We start from the raw sequence: 21,135 nt of genomic DNA on the forward strand, positions 1-21,135 counted from the left end.
ATTTATTGTGACCACCCTGGTTTATGTGTCCTATTCTATTACATCAATATGAGTGGCCACCCAATTTAGTAAGAACTTAGTAAAAACCAATAAAAACATTCTGACTGACTGATTGAAGTTTAATATTTAACACATTTTTTATGTAATATATATAAAAAAAAACATTTCTAAACCTAGAGTTTTTTGTGATTCTTTGAGGGTAAAAAAATGAAGGGAAGGCTACACATCCAATTTCTCTCAGTAACCAAGTGGCACAAGCAGCTTTATTCAAACCAGATGCTGCGGCAGCAGGAATTAAGAGAACACATTATGCAGTAGAGAGGAAAAGTCAAGCTAGGGAGAGGAAAGAGCTTCTGTGGGAAGAAATGTGGTCTGAGTTAAGCAATGTGAGGAAACAGTGGCTTAATAGTTGTCAACTCACATTAGAGGCTAAACTCTTTGATATTTTTTATGTTTTTCTACATATTTGTCTATTGAAATGATGCTCAGATTGGGATTATCTTTCCTCAACTAAAGTTCTGCAAAAAAAAACTTTGACAGACTATTTTTGTGTCTTTATGGCTTTGCATTTTAACTGTGTTTTAACTGGTGGACTGCTCAGTTAAGTGTTGCGAGAGGTGGCACTGAAGAACATTAATGGAGGGGAACAACATGGAGAGACTTTAGTTCACAGCCTCTTGTAAAAACTTCAGAGAACGAGAGAAAACTCGAGTTTGGGATTTTTCTGAGCGTTTGGGAAGCCGTCTCGATTCACATGACTCGACAGTTCATGCTCTGATTTCCTGGAATGCAGAACTATACTTGATATCGTGAACCCTCATCCAGCATCAATAAAATCCTGTATCAAACTACATATCAAAGATTTACGATGATTTAACAGGGGTCACGAGGCGGCTGAACTGCTCTGTGTCCTCCATGCCTTCATTTCACCTCACCGAACTGGAGGAGAGGGATCGTCACACTGTATGATGGGTAAGCCGTGATGTCTAACATTTACACAAGCTGTTCTCTCTCTAAGTCTTACTGCCGGTCCTATAAGCCAAGACAGACCTGCAACTGTACGGAGGTAACTCAAAACGGATGGGACGATTTATGAAGCCCTTAAATCACTAATCATAAACCTGCTACTTGGTGGATAAAATTCTGTCTGTCCCTCTGTAAAAGGGGAAAACTGATCTGTGAGAACTACACACTGCTTTCTCTGCTCAAAGTCGCAGGGATCATTAAGCAAACAAGATAAACAGAGAGCCAGATGAGATCAATAAACAGGGTTTATATCATTCGCAGATCAAATAGACAGCGGTAATGCAAGCTGCCACTTCAAAAAGGGAGCCTTTAAGAATGTTTTTTTTTCCTTGTTTAATGTAAACTGAGACTCATCATATGGATAGCCTCTTGAACTTTTTCTCAATTTCCTATTCCATGATACCAGAAACGGCGAGGTGATGATGCACCAACCGTCCTTTCTTTCATCGGCCTTCCTGCCTAAAGTAAGAGATTATTCTGGCAGATACCTTGACCCCGATGGTTTCCTGTACTCTGAGCTTGAATAAAGCCCTTTGAAAACAAGATATTTTACATTAATAGACAGCCATCCAACAAGTTGCTTCAAAGCGCCCTCCCCAATCACCTGGTCTCCCATGGAGAGCTCGCCTCAACGTCAGCTCTATCCACCCTTTGATTCCCTCCATCATTCTCATCATTAGAGGTCGACACACAAAAGCAAGCAAGCTCGCGAGCAGACAGCCCGGCGGACGGACGGGGCCCGCAGAACGCATAGATGCACATGAGAAGCTTTTCAAGTGCAGAAGAGCTGACCTTCCAGGAGAGCGAGGGCAGCTTCTTAACACACAGCCTGAGCCTCGACGCTCAGGATCCTATGGAGTGCTGTGTATATGTGACACAGCATGGCCACTGCCTTGTAGACACAACATCAGACTGGAACGTCCAAACTGATGTGTGTACAGTCCACAGCGGGACCAGCTTCCTCTTCAGCATCAGATCACGGATGTCTCGCCCTCCTGTCAAGCTGCTTGAATCAAGCGTTGCCTACGGAGAGCCTATGTGTGTAAGTTCACTTAGTTGACACGTTGAATTGAAATCTTTTCTCCTCGTAGTTAGAAGAGCAGCATATATTGAATACGAAGTACGAGAGATGAGATAAGTTATACAGATCTTTTAGTAGGCTAATAGGAGAATCAACTTTTCAGGGAGAGAAGTGGTGTTGGTTTTCCAATGGTCATATTTATGTCTGATTTGTCATTACAAAATAAACTGAATTCACACCATAATTATCTAACACAGAGGAGTTTCTCTAACCTCTAAAACATAAGGAATTGGGATTTATTCACTTTTCCGTTTGAGTTATAGACCTTCAAGTTTCAGTCCATGGTACTTGAGAGTCCTAAGCAGTAGATTAAGCTTTTCTAGGACACATTTTTTTTTTTTTAATACACACAGATCTAAGCTGTTCTTGCCTAACATCTCCTGGAGAAACTCTTCCAGCTTAAAGGGTGGAAAGTCCTAAGAGCTCAGATTATCACTGTCAAGACTAAGGCATTAATTTTCCAAAAATGTTTAGCTTCTTCTTTCAGTGCCAAGTATGTCTGGAGCTTCTTGCATTTTTTTTTTTTCAGATGTTGATGTGGTTTGGGATTTTTACTTCTGCCTTTACTGCCTTCTTCTATAGTATATTTTAACCACTGTGATGTTCTTCTATAGTTTTTACCCACTGTGATGTTTAGTTGATTTATCACAGAGCTGTTCAAAAATCATTTTTCTCATGTCCAAGTCCAGTGTCAAGTCTTTTTTCACCCCAAATGCAAGTCAAGCATTACATCTCTAAAGAATGAAATAATTTTCTTATAAAATATGTGCCATCTAGTCTGCCAATGATACACAAACTATTAACAATTGCATTTTAGTGTTATGCAAGCTGTTTTATATTACTTTGGAAATTTATCAAAAGTAATATTTATCCCCTTTTTACATTAGCAGGTGCATTAACACCTGCTAGTGTAGAATTTCTGAACAAATCAAACGTGCTTTTGTCATCTCTTTGCATTGAATTAGTGAATACCTGTTTATTCCTGTGTTCTTGGTATTTTCTCTTTCACTACATACTGCATGATATTGTTTGGGGGAGATTTCTTATACTCATTCTGGGTTGAAGAATTTCAAGATCATCAGTAAACCCTTTCCTAAACTACATTGGCAACCTGTGTTCACAAGTATACACAGTAAGCATGTTCCAGTGTCGTCTGCAATAAGCGAGGCTCAGGGTAGTGAATGCAGAACAGCGAATGTTGAATTTCTGAGTGAACAGAGCAGAAAGTGCTTTTGGTTTAGATAAGCAGGAATCGTCTTTGTAACAACATGGCTAGCTTAACAGCAAGGGAATATCAGATGTTAAGCTTACTGAAATAACAAAGAGGGAAATTGTGCATTTAGAGGTGTTCTGATACATTTTGAACAATACAAAACTAAACACACCCAAACACAACCACAGCTGACTAGGTTTGTAATCATCTCTGGTTTCTCTGCGGCCTCTTTATAGCTGCAGTGCAGCAACACCGCTTGGTTTGGCCCGACCGCCTTGGCTCCTCCCCACTTAGTTTAACTTTGCGTGGTTTGTGTTTCACCTGGCCTAGAAATGTCTGGACGAGGGAATCACCTTCTGGGAATTGCTTTAACCCCAGTCCCCCAAGCACCACACAGTGTTTGCAACATTGACACTTTGAAGAAATCAGTGAGAAATGGTAAATTATTAAAAAATTATAAATAAAAACATAAAAAAAAATAAAAACACCTGCTTCAAGCATGGTTCATGGTTTGTAAATAATAAATTCATATTTTGGTTTGACCCACTTCTTTCATTATGGTTCTTAAAGTTAAAATCGTCGCTCTTCAGTTTTTCTGGACTTCCTGGCAAACAAATCTTCTCATTTCTCCTCGCCCTTCTGCCGAATATTGAAAAGCAGTGTATTCATTCAAAACTCCGCTTGAGTCCGCTCAGTTTGACCCCACTGTTAGGTAGAGTGGGAGAAACCCAGGCTGGCCCTGAAAACAGCTACTTCTGAAACACTCACAAGCGGGCGCAGCCGAGTGGTGCGTGGCCAAACCATGCTGGTGGAACTGGGGCTTATGGTTGCCATTTGCCAGTGAGATCCCAGGGTATTAGTAACTGTCCTTAACGTCCAAGATGTTCCTATGACTTGGTAGTTCAACACCTTCAGCTTTTGTCACTTTGTCTCTTTTGAATATCATTTGACCCCATTCATCCATTCCAAATGCCATACTAATGTCCTTGCTGTTTATCCTGCTGAGACGGATCAGTGAGTTGCCTCGCTCATGATGTCATCCATATAGAGAAAGCGGTTGACTACTGCTCCCTCTGCGAACCAATACACACACAGTCACTTTTCTTGAAAAATCTGCCTTTATGCCACAATTGCATGTACCAAAAGCGGAAAAAAAAAAACACACATTTGTTTAGATGTAAAGAGAGTTGGAAATCGAGATTCACAGTGAGAGTGGCTGTTTTTCCACTCTTTTTTGTACCTTTTAAGAACTGGCATTTTGCACCCTGCTGTTCAACTCACAATGCCATTTAAAATGAACTGTAGACTCGTAGAGGCAAGCGAAGACTGCCTGCCTGAAATGTTGCAGAAGTACACGTTTGTTTTTCTCCGTCAGTGCATGCGTGTCAGGGAGCGAGCGTGTATGCGTGCGTGCACGCGTGCGCGCGCATGTTAGCAGGCTTCAAGTCATAGTGAATGCATTCTGACAAGTGACATGCTGCACTCCAGAAAGCTGGAGTGAGATGACTGTCTAATTCAGGCTACGCTGATAACTGAGATGTAGCAGGAGGAGATTCAGACCTTCAATCTGTCAGTTGGAGGCACACTGCGTTATGTGTTATCCTGTCACGGAGAGACAAGAAGACACGGGTAATCGGATAGAGGAGGAGAAATTTGTAAATCATGATACCTGCTTATCAAAGTTGATAAAAACTGACAGGTTAATGTAGAAAAACACCAGTTTTCGCACACCATTAGTATACTAATTAAGCATGAAAATATATAATTAACATTCTTGATTACAGTTTAATACTATCTGTAAAGGGAACCTTTTTGAAGGAAATGACTTAGCAGATGTCCCTCTACATTGTGAAATTTAATATTTGAATATTCACTTAAATATGGAAGTGCCTTTATATCTAGGTCCTAAAATAATTGCTTACAATCAATTGACAAGGTCACTTGCTGACAGCAACTAAATTGCGTTGTGCGACACACTTTACTTTGACAAGCAATACTGTTGCTTTTATTATTGCGTGACCTCGTACTGTGCCATCTCATTGCACCAGTAGTATGTGAAAAATTGGAAATCTTTAACACTGCTACTAAATTCTTCACTTACTCCATCAACCCTCTCTTTATTTGTTTTTTCTACAAATCCCACAATGCATCCAGAATTCCTTGGATGCATTGTGGACAGTGGGGAGGGAGTAGTGAGTATCTCTTATTTCTTGCAAAACAGGAGATATTTGCTTAGTTTGCGCTCTTCTCTCACCCACATCTGCTCTGACCCTCTCCTAGTTCTTTGATGCTCCCTTCTTCTTGTAACCCTCCCCGTCACCCGTTCTCCAGCAGACGTTGCTCCCTGGTGTTGAGTGCACTGAGAAGCCCTCTACCATTGTAATGGTAGTGGGTTATGGCTGCCAGTGAAAACACGGGTGTAACAGGATAACGAAAGACTTTAGGAGGACCTCAGTCCTCACCTTTTATTCCTTTTCTTTCTATTGCTGTTATTTAAAATACACTTGCAATGGCATCTGAAAGACTTGCAAAATATTGCCGTGTAATCAACAATTAAGGATATTAACAATGCCACAAAATACACCAATATTAGAATTCCTCCATATTCATACAAAAAAAAATGCTAAAACAAGCCTTGCCTTCACTCCTTTGTGCCCCATGACCTCTTATTCGACCGTAGTGCCCTCCACATGAGGTCTCCGGTAGTTACATGACACCTAAAATCACACGTACATTTTGACAGACAGTAAAGCTCGGATTGGAAGGCCTTTCAGATCTGACCAGCATGGAGTCCATTTTCTGGTTGAGCAGCTCACATCCCGTTTGTAAAACTTGGCAGCCTAACAGGGAGTTTCTCTCAAGTCTCTGTGGTTTTGTGTCGGGCAAGAGTAAAAACACAAGAAAATGTGTATGCATCTACAGTGCTTTGCAAAAGTATTCATACCCATTGAGCATTTTGGGGATTTTGTCATGCTACAGCCGGAAACTTCAGTGTTTGAGGAGGATTGTATTGTTTGAGGAGCTGCTTGTATCCGGGATCTCGTTCTTTCATAGATGAGGGTAGGAACGTAGATCGACCGGTAAATCGAGAGCTTCGCCTTTTGGCTCAGCTCTCTCTTCACCACAACGGATCGGTACAGCGCCCGCTTCACAGCAGACGCTGCACCAATCTGCCTGTCGATCTCCCGCTCCATCTTCCCCTCATTCGTGAACAAGACCCCAAAGTAATGAATAATTGCAAAGTACTTGGGAAATGATACATGGTTAACTTTCCCCCCCCCTTTTTTTTACAAGTACAAATTTCCAAAGTCTGGCTTGAATTTGTTTTCTGAGGCCCTGAGTCAATATTTGGTAGCAGCACTGTTGGCTGCAAGTCTTTTAACACATCTGAACCAGGTTTGCACATTAAGAGACTTTCATTTAAGCCAAATCCTCTCAGCAAAACAAATGAAACTCTTTCAAATTGGATGGAGTATCTTTAAGTATTGATTTGTTTTTGTCTTGCCGTCTGTCCGTCTTCTTCCGCTTATCCGGGGTCGGGTCGCGGGGGCAGCAGCTTCAGTAGGGGGGCCCAGACGTCCCTCTCCCCGGCCACTTGGGCCAGCTCCTCAGGAGGAATCCCAAGGCGTTCACAGGCCAACCGGGAGACATAGTCTCTCCAGCGTGTCCTGGGTCTTCCCCTGGGCCTCCTCCCGGTGGGACGTGCCCGGAACACCTCACCAGGGAGGCGTCCAGGAGGCATCCTGACCAGATGCCCGAGCCACCTCAACTGGCTCCTCTCGACGTGGAGGAGCAGCGGCTCTACTCTGAGTCCTCCCTGGATGACTGAGCTCCTCACCCTATCTCTAAGGGAGAGCCCAGATACACTACGGAGAAAACTAATTTCAGCTGCTTGTATCCGGGATCTCGTTCTTTCATAGATGAGGGTAGGAACGTAGATCGACCGGTAAATCGAGAGCTTCGCCTTTTGGCTCAGCTCTCTCTTCACCACAACGGATCGGTACAGCGCCCGCTTCACAGCAGACGCTGCACCAATCTGCCTGTCGATCTCCCGCTCCATCTTCCCCTCATTCGTGAACAAGACCCCAAGATACTTGAACTCCTCCACTAGGGGCAGCACATCCTCCCCAACCCGGAGAAGGCACGCTACCCTTTTCCGGTTCAAGACCATGGTCTCGGATTTGGAGGCACTGATTTTCATCCCGGCCGCTTCGCACTCGGCTGCGAACCGCTCCAGTGAGAGCTGTAGATCACGCCCTGATGAAGCCAATAGGACCACGTCATCCGCGAATAGCAGAGACGCAATCCTAAGGCCACCAAAATGGATCCCCTCAACACCTTGGTTGCGCCTAGAAATTCTGTCCATAAAAGTTATGAACAGAATCGGTGACAAAGGGCAACCTTGGCGGAGTCCAACTCTCACCGGAAACGAATCCGACTTACAGCTGGCAATACGGACCAGACTCTGACACCGGTCGTACAGAGACCCGACAGCCCTTATTAAAGGGTCCAGTACTCCATACTCCCAGAGTACCCCCCACAGGATCCCTCGGGGGACACGGTCGAATGCCTTCTCCAGATCCACAAAGCACATGTAGACTGGTTGGGCAAACTCCCATGCCCCCTCCAGAATCCTGCTGAGGGTGTAGAGCTGGTCCAGTGTTCCACGGCCAGGACGAAAACCACACTGCTCTTCCTGAATCCGAGATTTGACTATCCGATGGACCCTCCTTTCCAGAACCCCTGAATAGACCTTACCAGGGAGGCTTAAGAGTGTGATCCCTCTGTAGTTGGAACACACCCTCCGGTCCCCCTTTTTAAATAGGGGAACCACCACCCCAGTCTGCCAATCCAGGGGAACTGCCCCCGATGTCCACGCAATGTTGCAGAGCCGCGTTAACCAACACAGCCCCACAACATCCACAGCCTTAAGGTACTCAGGGCGAATCTCATCCACCCCCTTGGTCTTGCCACAGATCCTCAAATGGATTAAGCTCTCAACTCTCCCTTGACCATTCTGTCACAGGAATAAACTTTTTTTCAGTCCATACTTGTAGTTATCCTTGTAAATTTGGGGTTGCTATCCTGCTGGCAGGTGAACCTCTGTACAAGTATTACGTAAGAGGTTTTCTTTCAGGATTGTATTTAACTCTATCCATCATCATCATTGTCACTTCCCTGTCAAGGCTAAAGAAAGGCCTTGCCTTGGAGTGATACAATCAGCACCATGTTGCCACTCCTACATAAAGGACACGTTCGTGGAGTATACAGCTAATGGGTGGCTTCTCTCACCTGAGCTGTAAATCTCTATGGTTTCTCCAAAGTTAACTATTGGCTCCTTCACTGATTAACGCCTCCTGGCCATGACTTGGAAGGTTTGCGTTTGTTCTATAATCTGTCCAATTTTTGATTATAAAATGAATGGTGCTCCTGGAGACATTTAAAGTGAGGGATGTTATTTTATAATTTCATCCTCCCATCTCTGTTCCTTAGTCTTCATGATGCTGTTGGTTCACTAATGTCCTCTAACAAACCACTGAGGCCTTCATAGCACAGTAGGATTTATATTACGTTTAAATTTAATACATAGTTACTTTATTTACGAATTAGGTGACTTTGGAAGACAGTTGGGCCATTGGATTTTGATCAGGGGTACCAGAGTAAAGGATTCTGCTACCAGGCAAATACACAAAACACTTAACATTTTGATTTGGGGAAAAAATTCTGGAAAAAAAAACACTTTCCAGGTATTTGCTACCTTGTAATGGTCTATCAAATACAATCCCAGTTGAACCACTGATGCCCATGGCTGTAATGTGAAAAGGTTCAAGTGGTATGAATATTTTTTGCAAAGCAATGCGTGCGTATGTGTAGTTTATATATATATATATATATAAAAAAAAACAAATGTACATCATTCATAATTCAGTTGGGCAATGTCGTTTCCCAGGAACACGGTCCGTGAAGACTGTATCTGTTCAACTCTCTTTTTGAACACGGGAGCAATGCTTTCTATGTCCTTTTGGAAAAGCACAGTGAGCATTCAATGGAGGTCATGCAGTAGTTGACAGTTGACTGCATAATTTATGTTAAGTTGAAAATCTCTGGTGTCAGACACAATTCATGCATACAGCACGGCTCATGCTGACTGACAATCAGACAAAGGTAATAGACTGTAATAATGTAATCCATGCAACAATGACCTGTTTGTCATTCAACCGCTTTTAATGGAAGGATGTGTGGACCAGCTCCAGACCACTGTTAAATGGTCCAATTGGGCATGTGGAATCACAAAAAACAGCACCTTTACCCCCCACCCACAGCCTCTTCCTCAATGCTGGAATTTTTTAGCTTAAGGAGCTGTTTCAGTGACAGAGTGGTTATAAGGAGCATAGCCTAGTGTTACACAGAATATTCAGCATGTAGTGTAGAAAATTGATGGTTGATTGAGTATTCTCCGGAATTTACTTATGCGGATATTCTTCTTGGATATGTTCATTGGCACCCTTAGTAAAACTGTGTGTAAAATAAACACAATTTTGTTATACAGCGTTAATATAACCTCTGATTGAACAACATGCAGTTGTAAGTTGTTTTACACTTTTTAACTATTACTCTGGCAGTAGTTTCAACATCAACCGTTCACCAATATGAAGTTATACCAAGGTTTCAAACAGTCATAGTTTCAGAAATCAGCACTACCCTCAGACAACTTGCCAAGCCTGGCGGTGGTTGCAGTAAGGGGGTGGGGATGGAGGTACCGGTACCTAGTCATTGTGCTGTCCATGTTCCTCAAACTAATAATAGCTAAGTGTTAGCTTATGTTGTCTGGGAGGTTTACAACTTCACTGTCTAGCTACAAACTACATGCTAGCTTAGCATGTAGCACCGCTCTGCGTTTAAATAGTTTGAGTATGAGAACTGAAAAAAAGTCTGTAGCCACTTGAGATGTTCCACCACAAGATGATTAGAACAATTGCTGGAAAAAGAAGCTTCCTATTCACTCCGCTCACCTTAGCTGACTACTACAGAGGCGTAAAATAAAAAAATATATATTTTATTTATATGCTCCTTCAATACTTGTACAAAATCCTGCAGCCGTCTCTTGTTATCTCATATCTTATTTGATCTTTTGTTATTTACTGGAACAAAAAGCCACATCAGTTCAACTGAAGCACACTTCCTGGTTTAAAAGCTGCTGAGTGTCCACTGCTGGAGCACTGACACTTCACTAAGCAGCTACGTTTCACACTTCAGCAGAGTTAATTTGCTGTATCTACGCAGTAACTTAGGGTCTCGGAGGAAATGTAGAAGACCTGGGGTGAAAGCCCAGAGGGATGTTGGGTTCGGGGTGCTGTTTATCTAAATGTACCTAAATTGAACTGCATCTAGTTTTCTCCTCCTCGGTTTTGTTCTTACTAATTCTGCTTTTTGTGTGCAAGCGTCTGTGTGTGTGTGTGTGTGTGTGTGTGTGTGTGTGTGTGTGTGTGTGTGTGTATAGCTACACGCGCGGACATTGGCACTATTCAGACGTGTGTGCATGTTTGTATTGTGCTCGTCTCGTGTGCATTTGCGAGCGCACGCTGGTGTGTGAGAGGTGCTCCCCGTTGTGTCGGCCGCGCCACTATGCCATCTGGAGAGGAAATCGAGTGTGAAGTACAGTATAGTTTGGGACCAGGCTCCGTGGCAGCAGCTCAGCAGTTAGTTCATTAGTTCCAAACTTCCAGGGATTAGGAGAGACTCTCTGCGGCAGGGAGGCAGGGGGGAGTCATCGAGGATGGAGGGACCCATGTGGGGAAAGGGAAGGGGAAAGAGAAACACCGGGAGGAATACTGGACCAAAGGGCACTACGAGACAGAGAGGGAACATGGGGGAGGGAGAGATAAACAATCGTAACCCTAAGGACACTGAAGAGGGGGAGACGGCAAATATAGAGAACAAGACGGCGAAGGAGAGGAGGAGGAGAGAGGACAGGTGTAGCCGTCAGTTCCGCTCCAGGGTTTTAACCTGCCCCTCCTTATTCCTGGACCCCACTGATCATACAGATATGATGATATGTGTAAAAGTGTTAGAGCACTCAGCCTTGTCTTCCCTTGTTCCTCCTCCTCCTCCTCCTCCTCCTCCTCCTCCTCCTCCTCCTCCTACCACCATCAGGTCCATGGTGACAGTCAGCAAACTCTGGGTGGCTGCTACCCTTTACTCCCAGTCTTACCCCTCTACCCTCACTCACCATCTCTGCCAACACGAAGTGCAAACATTTCACAAGTCAAAATGGTGATTAGCACACAAATTCCAACTTTTCAGATTCAAAGAGGGGGGGTTAAGATTATGTACTTTTTTTAGCCCTAAACAAACATTCTAAGGTGAAGGTGAAGGATACAAAAGAGAATACATTAGTGAACACATAATAAAACAGGGGTAGTCGGCAGCAGCCCTATTTAAGGACCTCCATGTATACGCAGTGACTAAGTTCACACTTCACCCAGCCCATTGTGGCCGTCACCGCAACGCTGCTTCAAGATGACATTTAAAAAGCTCAGCCTGTGCTTTTCTCCCATTAGACATGCATTACCACACGTTGAGTCATTGCTGAGGGCCTGTAGAAATTGTCGGTGCAAATACACACCCAGCAACATAGACTGTAGTAGATAAATCTCCCATTCATTTAAAGAGCATTAGGAACAACTGACTTAATAAAAGACATCATTGTGTTTGCAAACTTTTTCAGCAAACTCTGTGTTAGCACAGATGAAATGAAAAAGAAAAACCCTTAAAGACATTGGATCTGAGCAAAGTGCCGCTTGTACTTTACAATAAAATTGTTGGATAAGTTTGTCCTCCCAATTTAATCAATCCATCCATCTAAAAATCAGCATGAGGCGAATGTCACCAAAAACTTGATCATCTTCTAAAGTTACCCAACTAAAACAGGCACAAGGAGAAAGGGAATGAGGAAATTGGTAGGCTATGTTTTTTTTTCTGTTTTTGGACACAAAATCGGATGGCTTTCCACAAAGATTTTGCACATTTTAGTGGTGATCCGTGCTTCCTTTTCTAAACCCCGAATGAAGAGAGACAACAGCTGACTTCAAATTTAAGGCATGTTCCCTTCACGTGTCACTGACTGTTTATCCCCCAAAACTAGATTGCTCTAAAATCTCAATCGACAAAGGTAAAAAATCTCGCCCCGTGGAAATAAAAAGGTTTCCTATTCAACAATAAAAGTAGCAGATCACTTTACACGTATTACAAATTGGTAATTGTAAGGTTTAACATTTATTTCATGGACGCAGGCATTCCCCTTCACCGCATTTGTGGCAGAAGAGAGATGAAGAGAACCTCTGATCAAACATACAACCTGGTGTTTCATAGATGTATCTAGTGATTTTGCCTGAATCCAAATTAGAATTTCTTCAAACACTGGGGAAACATGTAACATTAAGTATTAAGTTTAGTAAATTAACACATAGCCAAGTGTACATAAAGAGAATAGCACACACTTATGCTGTAGCAGAATGCCCTTATTTCTTTCAAATTGAAAAGCTCTTAACTAGCCACATTTTTAGAGCAGCATTTTCCCTACTATTATCCAAGCTAGACTTAAAAATAAATAAATAAAGCCTTACTTCCACGTCTTGATGGTTGGAAATGAGGCGCAGTCAGCTGGAATGGCTCTTCCTGCCAAATATGAGCTTTGTCAGAGTTCTGTTGAGGATAAATCTACTTTGGCAGAACAGCGGGCATTTAAGCATACATTGTTTTAATGCACATCAATCAAAAAAGAAGCTGGCTGTTCATTCAGAACTGTATCCTAGACCCAGGATATTAATGGAAAGTTGAGTGGAAGGAAATATCTGTGCCTTCCACACGCTCTCAACCTCTGCAGTTAAAAGTCCAACGAAAATATTTTGATTGGGGGAATAACTCCTATTTCTCCACAGATGGACAAAAACAGAAGTCTTTAATTTTAGGTTTATTACAGTTGAGTTGAGGTTAACAGAAAATGTGTTGAGTGAAAAATGGAAGGGCTGAAATGTAAAGTTGAGAATATTCTTTCAAAGAGAAATATTTATTACCCTCTAACCACAAAGCTCAATCTCGAAGAATCAAAGTAAATGAAAAAAGTCCTACCTTTTAAGCAGGTAATATTTTTTTTTACCTCAGTCAAAGCAGTAAAAACAGCAGGGTGTAAAGGATGGATTAAAAAATAAAATACATTGTTTCCTGAAAAATGTTCCAGACATGGTTGCATTGGACCGGCTTTAATATTTTGAATTAGTTACTGAGGAGCTAAACACAACAAAACTAGACAAAAAGTCTAATCATTTATGTGGAAAATTAAACATTTGAACATAAAAATACATCTACACAACATAGATGTGTAGAAATGTAGATAAAGTGAAGGAGTATGGTTACGTTTTGGAAGCACTGCTCGTAAAGCTCACAGAATATGAGGAAAGCCATGGTGGGGGAACAATGGGAAAGAAAAGATATTGATTTGATTTAATAATATGATCCATGCACTTCAGCAGATGTTTATACTAAAGATTGGCCGCATCCATATTTGGGCAAGAACAATCTATTTGTTAAAAGCAATATATTTTCCACTGACAATGATAAACAGTTGCACCCTGCAGTTCCAGTTGACGTGTCATAATCCATTAGGATAGGTCAGACAAATGAATTTTGAAACTACTTACTTATTTATTTATTTTCAATATTTACACAATATTTTGGTGTTGTGGGGCTAAAATACATTTGTGTTTTACAATAGTTCATTTTAAAAGTCCTTTTTTTTAAAAAACATGAACACTTTAAGATATATTAGGCAATAAACCAAACATTTAATAATTGCCAAAATTAAGAAAATCAACAGTTAACTGCCTTTATTTGCTCCACAAATCTTCAGCAAAAAGCCAATCCTCCATCTAAGGAAGATAAATGTCTTGACATTTTAATCTGACATCAAAGACAAATATGATACACAAACAAGGTGATTTTAGGAAAAGCTATACGCTATCAACTATTGATATGCAACTTTTCCAGAAAAAGAAAAGTTTGTTAATAATGTGAAAGTATTGAAAGAAATGCAGTGGGGGATACAAAAATACTTACAGAGCAAAGTACAGCACAGAAAGGAAAACAGTTTTCATCTCAGTGTAGAAGCGTCTAACATGTCGAAGAACACCGTGATGGCAAACATGTGCTGATGTTTAAAAATGAGAAAAGGAGGAAGTAATGGGATTATTTGGCAAAAAAACCACTGATGTAGAATGCAATTTTCCTGAAGTTATCGCTGGTTTTGATGTGCATTACTCAGAGTGCTGCATGTGGAAGACAGAGTTATAAGCCCGCTGAGTAGCATTATTTTCCATTTTAAAAAACTGTCTCTACCCTGTAGCTAATGCAATTTCAGTTGTAACAGCACATACCAGGGTGACAAGTGTAACCGACCAGCTAATTCTTGACATAAAATAAGGTTTTTCAGAAAAAGCAGGGAAAAGAATGAATCACATCAAAATATACAATAATTCCCCTCACATTCAGTAATCGACTGTGTGGGTAGGTGTGAGAAATAGGTAGGTTGGAACTGAACACAGACTTTTCCACAAGCCTTCATGGCGCCCTCTGTACTGCTTTCACCTCCCCATTTCCCCCTTCAACAAGTTATAAACAAGTTATAAACGAGAAGCTCTGAGATCCACCAGCACCAGCGCAGGGTCACGGTTTCTGGCCTGTCAGTCACACTAGGCTATCAGCTTATTGTCTTTGACTGCTCCAGGAACGGCCTCCGGCCATATCCATCATCTTTATTATCATGACTTAAAAACCTTTGTTGCTTAACTTTTTGCCTGGGATCCCTCTTTATCCCGCGCTCCAATCACGATTTCATGGGCAGTTCAGCTGGGCCATTGGGGAGGCTGAGTGGGCAGGAGGAGAATGCTTTTAACCTGCTGCATCTGGCGCTTTCCCACTGCTCGCCCAGTGGGACGTGGTCACCTTGCTTTAAAAAAGGCCAATAGGGGGGCACCCGGGGCCTTTTCTACAATCACAATGGGGTGAAATGTGCTCGTTTTAAACATCTCACTTAGGTAGTTTTCTTTTCAGTGATTAAGAGCGAGCACCTGTCTGGCGGAGGGAGGTGGAATTAGAATCAGCCAGGATCACAAAAACAAAGCGTGTGTTTGTGTGTTCCCTGCTATCCCGTTTAGAGGAAGCCGATTTCTCATTTATGCGAGGCACAATGGGTGCATTTGTGTACCTTTTTGGTGAGGGCCACGCCATCCTCGCAGTCCAGCACGGCGCAGTCGACATCCAGCAAGGCCAGTTTCTTCAATTTTCGTTCATCATTGCCGGGGCAGTAGAGGACTGCCCTACGGGGGATGTAGCGCAGCGAGGAGCCTGGGGACTGATGGTGATGACAGCATGCTTGAGTATACAGCTGCCAGACTGCAGGCAGGAGCCAGCCATTCTTCCTGTCGGCACAGATATATACAAACATAAGCGCACCCTGGCAAATGGACATGTGCATACATCTGTGCATGGTTTACACTCAAACAAAGCTCAGGCATCACATTTGGCAACCACAAACTTGAATATATATTATCGGGATGTGATTTGACTAGGGCTGGGCAAGTTAACGCGTTAATTTTGCGTTAATTCATTAGACTATTAACGGCGATATTTATTTTATCGCGCATTAACGCATGTTGCTCACATGCTTTCAGTCAGTGTCAGTCAGCAGGCGCGCTGACTGCAGCGCGCTGTGTCATGGCAGCACTCTCCCGCTCCCCCTCCCCTCTCGTACATGGCTCAGCGGCGTCAGCCAATCAGCACCCAGGCTCAGCCTGGCCCGCCCACTCATCTCTCACACAAACTTAACAAACAAACAGCTGAGAGAGACCGCAGCAGCGAAAAAACATGAACAGGGAAAGTAGCACCGTTTGGCTTTATTTTAATACCGTAAATGAAATCAAGCTGTATGTTTTGTAAAAAGCCGGTTCATTTCAGTGGAAACACAACAAATTTATCTAAGCACGTGAAAAAACATGAAAACGTCGAGCCCCAGAAACGGAGAGAGGAGACGAAACTTCTCTCATTGCCCCGACAGACCCACAGACGTCTCTGACTGAGGCGTTTCAGTCCTCCAGGGAACATCCAGGTAGATCAGTGGATGGATGGATGGATGGATGGATGGATGGATGGATGGATGGATGGATGGATGTTACTGGAGCCCACACATAACATGTAATTAAGACCTTGAAAGAACCCAGTACATATATTAAAAAGTGTTATTTAAGATAAGATAACATTAGCTAATCCTTTTTTTATCCCACGACGGGGAAATTTATAGGATTAAAGCAACAGGCAGGTGCACACAACACAGACAAAATTACATAAGGATTGAAATATATAAGAGGTGGATTAGCGAAAAAACACTGAACATAACATTATTGTTATTATTATTATTATTATTATTATTATTATTATTATTATTATTATTATTATTATTATTATTATTATTATTATTATTTAATTGTAATAATAAAACAAAAAACACAAAACCCAAAAGGTCAACAGTTTCATGATACATCAAGCTTAGGGACTGGCTAATATACAGCAGGTCAAAAAAGGCCATATTTTGGCTGCAGTGCTTGCTGTTCTCTTATGAAGAAAAGATCAACTAGTGCACTAAATTCAATAGATGGGTTGAAAATATCCAGTATAAAATAAGTGCTACAAATGTTACAACACTTTTGTTCATATGGCAGCAGAACATTAAAATAAAAGTGCTCTTTACACTACTTTTGAATTCATTCTTGGAGTTTGTAAATACAATGCGATTAATCGCGATTAAATATTTTAATCGTTGCCCAGCCCTAGATTTGACATATCAAAAGGTAATAGTAGGTCATTGTGAATCGGCAGGAAAAATTAAACAAAAAATATGACGTTGTGATGAGAATTTCCATATAGCCCCCTTTCCCTTACTCTGATACCCCTAAATAAAATTCAGGGCAACAAGAATTTGTATCCTCAGCCCAACTGAGAGCCGTTGTAGTATAAATACAGCTTTTCTTTGCTTAGAGAACTTTAGCAAGCAAATGGTATCATGAAGACCAAGGAACACAGTAGACTGGTCAGCGAGAAAGTTGTGGAGAAGTTTAATGCAGGTTTAAGTTTTAAACAATATCCAAAGCTCTGAACGTCTTATAAAGCACTGTTCAAATCGTGTCTACAAAGACATGGATTTCCACATAAACTGAAAATCCAGGTAAGGAGAGCATTAGTCAGAGAAGCAGCTCTGAGGCCCTTGGTAGCTGCAGAGATCCACAACTCAAGTAGGAAAATTTGGTAATGGTTCAACTATAAGTCGTCGACTCTACTTACAGATTTGATCTTACAGAACAGTGGCAAGTGTGTAGGACAATGTGTGTAGGTCAAAGCATAGTCACGGGTTAGATTTACCAAGTCAAAATCAGTGGTGCTTGGTCATAAACATTTAGTTTGTGTGGGGCCCACCAAGAGTTGGAGATTACGACACAATGATAAACTTTACTTGAACATAAATCCACCCATCACTTGGCTGCTCCAAGTTCCTTTATCTGCTTTTTGTCCTCCAACCACAGGCTCGTGAATTTTTTTTTTTTTGGAAATAAATAAACAAACTTAGGGAATTAATTTCCTTTCTGAGCCATTCTCTCCTGTCTTGTCACTGTAATCTCACTCTTCAGTTTGCATTTGCATATTTGAGTGATATTCCCACCTGCACATCTTAGCTGCCAGGAGTGTGAAATTGATTGGTATAAAACCAAGCATAGAGCACTGTTCCAGGGAAACAGCGGAGGCCTAGTGGTTAGAGCCGAGTGCTTGTGCTCTGAGATGGATGCAAGTACCTTCTCAGAGTCTCTCTGCAGACTAGTCCCAGATTGATCCCCAGGCGCTGTTAAAGCTGCCCACTGACCCCTAAGGGATGGGTTAAATACAGAAGACAAATTCCGTAGGAATGTCAATGTCATTATACAAGTGGCTTTCCCCACTGCCTGTACACTTGCATTTACAGCTCTGTGTGCAGAATGCAAGTGTACCATTACAGAGCAACCGCTCACCCCATATGAACATGACCCACAGATAATGAAGCTACCACGTCTTTCTGGCCTATACCAGAAGCCAACATGCTTCATTGTAAATCAGAATAGCTAACAATAAAAGGTTGTGTTTAGGCAGAGGTAATTAGTTTAGGACAAAAAAAGTTGAATCTTATTTTTTTGCTTTGTATTGTTGTCTTTTAAATTATTTAGGCCAGAGCAGGCCACAAAGTTGCTTACCCCAAAGCGATCAGTGCTACAGGCTGCGTTTATGAATGCTTGAAGTACATGTAGTTCGGCAACGTGAGCTTATTCCGTTTTGTCAGTGTTTTTCCTTCCTCTCCTCTCAATAACAGTTGTAAATCACATATGTCAGCGTATTTCTTAGAAATGGGCAAATGGGTTCTTCATCCAAACTGTTAACGCTAAAGCTCTGCGAATGCTAGTCTGACCCCCGAGTTCCGGATGTGACGTCTCCGATCTTTTATTTTCTCTTTTCCTTTACATTGTGGACTAGTTGATGAACATGGCACCGGACCTTTTTGCTAGATTTTGAGCTAATTTGGCCAAATTCCAAATATGTCATAACACCCCTTGGGTTTGAGACATACATAATCTACACTAGGGTTGCCAACTGTCCCGTATGAGCTGGGATTTCCAGTATTTTTAGCCAGATTAAAAGTATCCCACTTGGAACGCTCTTTTTTTTTTTTTTTTTGCATACCGTATTTTTTGGACAATAAATTGCTCTGGAATATAAATTGCATCAGTCAAAACATGTGTCATAAAGAGGAAAACAACATATATAAATAACACTGACTATAAATCGCACCGGGCATTTATTTAGAAATGTATTTCACACAATCCAAGACTAAAAGCTGATATTTAATCTGGTAATCAGATTTATTCAATTACACAGCTGCATCCAATAATAAGGGTATAATATAATATACATACCTGGGTAGATGAATGGGGTAAATTAACATAACATAAGCCAACAACTCCAACTGGTAAGGTTCTTGCTGCACAGTGAAGTGGGCCCGTATTTTGGAGGTGTAGAGTTGGCAAGCCTCTTATCTATACTGAACTGTAGCATATTACCGCATTCCTGCAACTGGAAGTTGAAACATTTGGTTAATATATTCTCAGGTGTTTAGAAGACACCTTTTTTTGTTCATTCTGTTTGTGTGCAGTACTTGCTGTCTGAGAACCTCTGTGTGCAAATTCACTCCATGTATTGCTCAATAAAACCTCCTCCTCAGGCTGATATTAATAGATAAATATTGACTGATACTAAGAACTGTTTGGCTTTTAAGTCCCGAAAATCAGGAGGTGCCCCAAATTGTTGATTAAATATTACTAATACAGTATTATTTTTGTAGGCACACAACGCCAATCCAAAGTTGAAAGAAATATATAATAAATGAGTGCTCTTGTATTCATTTTTCTAGAGTGCTTATATTATATGCACTGATTCTGGAGGAGGTCACCTCTTCTTGGTTACAGTCAAAATGTGCCCTTGATTTGTTTATAAAGTTAGAGATGGAGACATGTTGCATGCTTTTCAGAAACAAACTAAACCTCTAATGCACTCATGTCCAACAGTAAAAAAAAAAAAAAAAAAAAAAAAAAAAAGAATTATAGGACCATATGGTACATTTGTTTTTTAAGGCTTGGCTATTGACTAAAAGCAAAACAAAACATTCAGGGACTACTAGCGTGAGTAGATCTAAAAAAAACAAAAAACAAATGTGGGACAACAATTATGCTAATGAGGGACATATTACCAACGCTGATGATGCCATCAATTTTAATTTAACAAAGATCTCACATTACATTAATCAATCTCTGCTTTTCTTACAGTGGACAACAAGAATTTAGCACAAGTTTCTAAAAACATTATTTAACTTTTTCAACATTTAATAAAATTGCTAAACTTTTAAAAGGTTGATTAGTTGTTCTAAGTTCATCAGAGAAAGAAACTTTAAAAGCTTTTAAAGTTTAACACTTAATTTTTAGAAAAGCGTTATTAAACTTTTGTGTGAAGTTATATATTATCTATAATATTATTTATATTATTAATCTTGGCCGCTGTTCCCTTGTATGTCTGGAAGGCATCTTTGGGTCTTAGTTAAAAAAAAAAAATTTATCCACCAGCAAGCAGCTTTTTCAGCTGTGCGTTTCTTGTGTGACTCACTTTAAAAGTGTTGCTTTACATTGTACTCCCCTCCGTGTAAAATTGAAAAAGAACTGACAAATAAAAAAAAAAAGCTCTATGACAATGACCTCTCACTAGCCTCACCCATTTATAAACCGTTCAGAAGTGTTTCTTATAGCTGCATTTTCTTTCCTTTGACGTAGTTTTCTTTATATTTTATACAGGTTAAAATCCTTTTATTCCTATTTCATGAGCATCGTGGGCAGGTTGGTCATGATGTGGGACACTGCTTTTGAAATTTGATTGACAGCCAACACAGCTCAGTGACGATGACTGCAGCTCTGCTTTCTTTACATTTCACAAAAGCACCTGCAGATATTTTTATTTATTTTTTTACTTTATAGAATTTAAACCAGTCAAATGCAGGAAATAATCGCCCCTTTTACACCAGCTTGGTTTGGTCGGGCTCTACTTGGCTCTACACTCTTGGCAGGACAATAGCAACAGTGTTTTTCAGGCCCAGCCCGGGTTTTTCCGGTCTTGAACAATTTACAAGAGCTTGTATTTG

At 41.2% G+C, this 21,135-nt stretch overlaps 1 protein-coding gene across 2 annotated transcripts in view; it reads right to left on the minus strand.

Annotated features, from left to right (window-relative positions):
* clybl (citrate lyase beta like) overlaps positions 1 to 21,135 on the minus strand; it is an 82,519-nt gene that overhangs the window by 21,488 nt on the left and 39,896 nt on the right. Inside the window, exons 1-2 of one of the 2 annotated variants that reach the window (XM_036139066.1) lie at positions 19,367 to 19,447; positions 15,583 to 15,796 (exon numbers count right to left, since the gene is read on the minus strand). In XM_036139066.1, the coding sequence (XP_035994959.1) occupies positions 15,583 to 15,796; positions 19,367 to 19,395 (243 nt within the window). In that variant the 5' untranslated portion in view covers positions 19,396 to 19,447. Of the gene's footprint in view, positions 1 to 15,582; positions 15,797 to 19,366; positions 19,448 to 21,135 lie in introns of those variants that run through there. The other variant, XM_036139065.1, reaches the window with a different exon arrangement.

The sequence above is a fragment of the Fundulus heteroclitus genome, chromosome 7 (assembly GCF_011125445.2).
Source record: "Fundulus heteroclitus isolate FHET01 chromosome 7, MU-UCD_Fhet_4.1, whole genome shotgun sequence".
Taxonomy (NCBI): Eukaryota; Metazoa; Chordata; class Actinopteri; order Cyprinodontiformes; family Fundulidae; genus Fundulus; species Fundulus heteroclitus.